The 6,487-nt window shown below is 39.0% G+C and overlaps 2 protein-coding genes across 2 annotated transcripts; one reads left to right on the top strand and one right to left on the bottom strand.

Moving 5' to 3' along the window:
- The first annotated feature begins 309 nt into the window (after positions 1-309).
- On the top strand, positions 310-1,292 carry LOC106095988 (large ribosomal subunit protein uL22m). The gene is made up of 3 exons (XM_013263475.2): positions 310-654; positions 715-928; positions 1,001-1,292. Exons 1-3 carry the CDS (start codon positions 418-420, stop codon positions 1,219-1,221), a joined length of 672 nt encoding a protein of 223 aa, XP_013118929.1. The 5' UTR covers positions 310-417; the 3' UTR covers positions 1,222-1,292.
- Positions 1,293-3,763: 2,471 nt separating this feature from the next.
- On the bottom strand, positions 3,764-5,503 carry LOC106095986 (transcription factor IIIA). Its single transcript, XM_013263473.2, has 2 exons — positions 5,257-5,503; positions 3,764-5,191 (listed from the first exon to the last, which is right to left on the bottom strand). Exons 1-2 carry the CDS (start codon positions 5,440-5,442, stop codon positions 3,956-3,958), a joined length of 1,422 nt encoding a protein of 473 aa, XP_013118927.2. The 5' UTR covers positions 5,443-5,503; the 3' UTR covers positions 3,764-3,955.
- Between the last annotated feature and the right edge of the window lie 984 nt (positions 5,504-6,487).

Genomic DNA, 6,487 nt, shown 5'->3' with positions numbered 1-6,487 from the left:
AATAAATTAAATAGAGAAAACAATGAGTGCAGATAAAAAAAAACGTGTTTTAGTATGGAAACAAAAATATTTAATTGCTGTCAAATTCTGAATAGAATTCCAACCCTTAATTATGGCAACATTTTAATAAAATCGTTATTTTATCGTTGATATTTGGGTAGGGTTTCAAAAAAAAATCGCGAAACAGTTTTTCAAAAACGAACATAGTACCAGCCTTAAACAACCTATCAACACGAAAGAAAATGTTTGGTTCATTTATCGATAACAAATATCGATTTACTTGAATATCATAACAGCTGTTCTCGCATTTGACAACCACCCCTGCTCACAGCGATTTTCTTCTTTTTTGGTTATGCAGTAACAAATTCAGCCTCGATTCATAACTAGAAATTAATTTTTAAAACTTTATAAAACATCATGAATAATTTGACCAAACAATTATGTAGATTAACCATCGCACAGGTGAATTTGTTGAAATGCAACAACCAATTATTGGGATTAGCATCTCCTGCAGTAGCTGCTCTGGCCGGTATCCATTCAAGCAGCACATCGCAGGCACGATACAATAAACACAACACCGGACCACAGAAATGGTTGCAATACAATAAGACAGTCCACCCCCCGCAAAATCCCGATGAAGAGCCAAGGAAAGCGGTAAGCTAGTGGCTTTTGCAAAAATGAGTTTTGTGTTACAATTAACCATTTTTCCCACAGTATGTCTGCCACATGCGTACGAACATTAAATATAGTCCTGACAAAATGTGGTACATAGCATCCTTCGTTCGTGGCATGTCCGTGGATGAAGCTCTAAAGCAGCTAAACTTTGTTTTGAAGAAAGGCGCTGTCGATGTTAAAGAAGTTATAAAAGAGGCCATTGAAATGGCTCAAAGACGACACAATGTGGAATTCAAAAGTAATCTTTGGGTTGGTAAGTAGTCACGCTGTTGCCATAAGTTAACTTTTTTTTACTGACTGACTTTGTTTTTTTTTTATTATTAAGCTGAGTCTTTTGTTGGCAAAGGCCGTGTGGTAAAAGGATTTCGCCGTCACGGTCGTGGACGTTATGGCGTTGTAGAATACAAATATTGTCACTATTTTGTGCGTCTAGAAGAAGGTGAACCGCCAAAGAACTACTATTTGCCTAATCCACAAACACCTTCAGAACAATTCGAAAAGTGGTTGGATCAAATGCGCATGCGCAAAGTTATCAATTCATTGTAGAGCTATCTATCGCCAGTGTTCATTCATAAAATTTTATTAATATATTTCTGTTTAGTGAATATTTTATTTGATATCTGCAGTATTTTTTTTGCAATAATAATTCCAAAAATTAAAAACGCCGGCACCACTTCAAACGCACCACTAAAAACGCCGGTACCACTTCACTACAGTGTAAAACCAGCGAAAAAATGCCAAAGATCCAAAAATGCAAAACCTAAAATTACATTGATTATATGTGGATAAATATTAAGGATTCTAAGGTTGCAAGAAGTCAAATTGGTGGGTCAGAAGGGTTACAAACTAATATTAACCGACGTCTCGATGGTATGCAGCTATTAAAAAAGACTACAACTTAAGGACATTTCATTAGACGCACAACAAGCTTATTACTGGCTTATGTGTATGTTCATAGTGGCATGGGGCGGATTAATATCCGCGCCCTCTTTTCAACCTAACTTAACCTAACCTAAGGACATTTCAACAGATTCAGATTTGTCTAGGCGGACTGGGTGATGAAACTCATGAATGCGAGGGCACTAGATACAATTTTAGATATTCGAAGACTTAGGCAAGTGCGACTATGAGAATTGGTAAAAGGTAGCAACAGGTTGTATCATAGGCGGTTAAATAAAGCGACCAAAGGAAACCTGACGGCATTAGAAGAGTTTCCGAGCGAATACCGGAGACAACACTGTTACCAGCAGCATAGTGTACACAACTCCTATATTGCCATCTGGTGAGAAAGCAAGTGTGGGTCGAGACCCAGAACTTATGTTGTTTTCAACCGTCTAGCCATATCACGAAATGCGAAAGGTATTAGAGCAAGTTGTCCATTTGGTTAATAACAACGAAGGCCGCGAAGTTACAGCTTTGAAGTGTATCGAAGCGATCAAGGCCTTTGAACAAAGGCTAAACCGCATTGTTTGTTTGTTGTTCTTGTTGCCACGTTGTGGAGGTAGCGATCCTCGTCACGGGAATGTGATGGTCAATGATTATTTCAAGTCGCCAATAAAGCCGGTGCCCCCCGGCCTCTCAGTGAGACTCTCCTCTCGATAACTGACTGTCCGCGACTGTAATAACAGCCACACCGTATGTAGCATTTCACTATTCAGTTGACCTTCTCGTGATTCTCGTGCATTGCTTGGCTGTTAGACCATAGCGGAAAGGACAGATGAATGTGAAATCAAAAAATATAAGTTAATTTTACGCCTTCTCTCCAATAACGCGGGACATAGGAACAGCAGTTGCTCGATCGTCTCCTCATCTCACAGACCCTGCAGAAATCCACCTCTTGTCGAACCCATCCTGATGTCATCGGCTAATCATCGCAGTAGAACTCGCTACACTTGGTGGCCCGAAACCCAGAATAATCAGACAACAGCTCCCAAACTATTAAGGCGCTCCTTGCAGCTCCCGACAGGACCGCTGTTCTCGACCCAGGATCACATCCAAGGCTCTGGGGATTTGAAAAACCTTAGGTTGAAAGACAGCGCACCCGTCCAAAAGTATACGAACGCGACAAACACTCCTGCCACGAAGCCCCCATTTAGCTTGGACCCATCACTATAAATAGAGGGGGAAAAGGATGGTACGCCTTCAGCCCACACCTTCCCGAAAATCCAAAATCCGTTGAACTCTATGTTCCCGACACCCTTAGTCTAAGGACAGTCCTCATTACCGTGCAATTCACCTGCGCACTTACTCACAAACGCAGAGATCTCCAATGAGATCAGTATGGATTTTTATATAATTTCGGCAGGCATAGGACTACGCGCATAAATGAATAGAAGCGACAATTTACAGCGTGTGTGTGTGTAGAACTGGTGAAGGAGGCGGCCAAAAATGGATTCTTTCCTATGCTAATGCCCAGCTAAAAGATGCCAGCACATAGATGTGGTTATTTTAGCAGAATTGTACTAACGTAGGGGCGTGAAACGGATGACTCGAAGACTAAAATAAAATATAGCATATATTCAAGATTTATCTAAATTACGAACGAAAAAAACCAGTATCGTCCCAATGATCGGTTCTATGCACCGAAGTTAATGCTCTAACCAAGAGAAGTTTACCAAGAATCAGTATCCTCACATGAAACATTTGGTAGAAAAATACTATCTGTATATTCAAATTTTTTCCAAAAATTATAGCATTTGCTCCTATTTATTCTATGTGGTATCTATCGGAGGCCACCGTAGCACAGAGTCTAGCAAGCAAATTTTTCGGCGGTGGTTATCCTCCTAACGCTGACGACATTTGTGAGGTACTTTGCCATGTATAACTTCTCCCCAAAGTGGTGTCGCACTGCGGCACGCCGTTCAGACTCGTCTATAAAAAGGAGGTGTCTTATCATTGAGCTTAAGCATTTAATCGGACAGCACTCATTGAATTGTGGGAAGTTTGCCCCAGTTCATCAATGGAATGTTTATGAACAAATTTGCATTTATCTATCGTTTATCAAGTTAGTACACTATTGTAACATTTTTTTTTTTGCATGAGCCCTCCTTAGGATTACGTGAAGTGAATAATTTCAATAGCATGTCAATACTTTCTAATATGTTTGATATGACCAACCTTTTTTATTGGACAAAAACATTACTTAATAAGGTACTTGGAATATTACTATATTTATAATAGGTTTACCTGTTGCATTGACAGTGATGTTTATAGCTTAAATAGTAAAGCAATTACCTCCAGTATATGGCCTATATGTACATATTAATCGTCTTATATATCCTCAAAAGAGGACTTCCATTAAAGCAGCTTCAACCAAATTCTCCAACTGGTTATTATCTTCGTTTATGACTTTCGTTTCATTTGTCAATTGGGTTACACAATCATTTTGCTCCACATTAGAAGCTTGTTCACAAGGCTTATCAATATTCTCTTTTTCAACTATTTGATTTTCTTTTTCATTAAGTTTCGTCAAGGTGTTACTATGGTTCAAGTCCTTACCAATGCTGTTATTCTTCTCCAAAGCATTTTCCTTTTCTTTTGCTTCATTGAAGGAGTTATCGCATTCAGAAAGTGTATCTTCCATTTGATGCTCTTGAGATATTTGCTCAGCTATTATTTCTAAAGTTTTCACATCCCTCTTCTTTAATTTCTTATTTGTAATAGGGTCCACTGCTAGACCAGATAGCTTGGCCAAATTCGAAACTTTTGATATTCCAGCATCTTTTCGTTTTTTACGCTTCAACGTTTTGGTATCTTTCTTTTTGGTTATTGGTGGCTTCCTTGCCCCCGGAGCATGATCTCTTTTTATATGTTTTTGTAGATTTTGCAAAGAGCTAAATTCTTTATCGCAATCAGTTTCAGTGCACTCATATTTCTTTCCCTCATGTGCTGTTGTAATATGCTGCCTCAAATTTCTCTCATATGCATAAGAACGTCCACATTCTTCGTGAGGACATTTGTATTCGCCCGACTTGTCACCTTCCGAAAAATGTTTAGCTGCCACATGTTTTTGCAGATCACTGGGCTTAACATAAGCACTCTCACAGAATTCACATTTATAATATTTGCTACCATGCTGAGATTCCTTGCCGTGTTTTAAAAATAATGTCCATTTGTCGAATTTTTTGTGACAAACCAAACAAGGATAAACCTTGCAGGCTTCAATGTGCTTCCGCCACTGCCATTCCTGATAGAAACCTTTCGAACACTTTTCACAAGTATGCGGAAATGTTTTGGTATGCTTACTAATTTCATGGCGACGCATTTTTAGTTTCTGACTAAATTTTTCTTCGCAAAACTGGCATTTATAGACCTTGGGATTCTCATGAACTTCTCGTATATGGCGATGCATGTTGGTGAGGCTTGTAAACATCTTGTCACATGTATCGACTTCACAAGGTACCGTTTTATTCGACACATCTTTATTCCTTTCGTGCGTTGTCCGAATATGACGTTTTAAATGAGTAAGAATTGAATAGATTTTTTCGCATCCTTCAAAGTGGCAGGCGTGCTTTTTCTGCAAGTAATAAATATACATATTAGCGAAAGTTTTTCAAGATCAAATTTTTCTCCAACACTTACTATACCGGTGTGTTTATATTCATGCCTGTCCAAATGATCCAGCCGCTTGAAGCTCTGCTTGCAACCCTCAACGGAACAAAAATATTTCTCACCGGTGCTGTTACGTCTGGGCTTTGAATTTTCCACCTGCATAGATAGGACGCTTTCTATGTCACTATCTGAGGTCATATGGCCACCGGGAGGCATTTTCTCCAAGAAAATAAGACAAAATCGTTAAAAAAAACACGCTATTCTATCTATAAGTCGATTTTCGATTAATCGATTATTCGATGCTTTCAGTGTTGCCAGTATTTGGGGTTTCTCCACAAATTGGAGATTTATTTTCGAAAGTGGGGACGAAATTTTTGGAGGGATAGGGCTACCAGACGTAACGATTCAACGTCATTTTAACGATTTTTTTTCCAAAATTTGGCACTTTGAACCCTTTAGATAATAAAAAGTAGTTTTATGGGACAAATCCACATAATTGCCCAATTTTAGTGTAAAATATCGTTTAAATTTAAGGGCAATATCAATTTTGATTAACTTTAGCGCATTGCTCCTTTGTGTATTTTTCCATCAGTAATCAGTGATCGTCTAAAATTGAGAAGTGTAAAATGAAATGCAGAAAAAAGATTGACATTTAGGAGTGGTTTGCATTCAACATGCAGTAATCCCATGGAAGCCGGTTGTACGTACCGGGTTGACAAGATGAAGTCCTTTATCAACAAGGGCTGCAGCCTCAGTATACAACACACTGCCACAATAACAACAACAAATGGTGCAGTACCTCACAAATGTTCTCGCCAGGATTTGAACCCGGAAGTTCCGCGTCGGAGACGGACATGCGCTTACTTATTTCAATAATTTCGAAGATTGTGGGCCTTGGCGAAACAATTAAAGGTCATCTTGCCATCAAGCCGAACGACGTTTTGCCAATACACGCAAACAAATTTGGGTGCGTGTGTGTATACGTTTGCGTACATGAGCAGAGAACATGCGAGAAAGAAGATAACAACAAAGAGAATGCAAACAAAAACCTGACATCTTAATACCGTCAAACCTGGCCGGCTGTTAACAGCTGTTCGCGTGATTCCACCTTTTTAAATCCGCCTTGGTTGTGGGCATTCCAGTGGCCATCTACCCTTCGAAAATCTCACCACTCAATTCATTATACTCATTTAGAGAGTGACGATTTAATTAAGATTTTCGAAAATTCGGATGATTTTTTCCTCAATTTTGACTATTTTTA

Source organism: Stomoxys calcitrans, chromosome 4 (assembly GCF_963082655.1).
Source record: "Stomoxys calcitrans chromosome 4, idStoCalc2.1, whole genome shotgun sequence".
Lineage (NCBI taxonomy): Eukaryota > Metazoa > Arthropoda > Insecta > Diptera > Muscidae > Stomoxys > Stomoxys calcitrans.
This window is presented reverse-complemented; position numbering and strand designations above follow the sequence as displayed.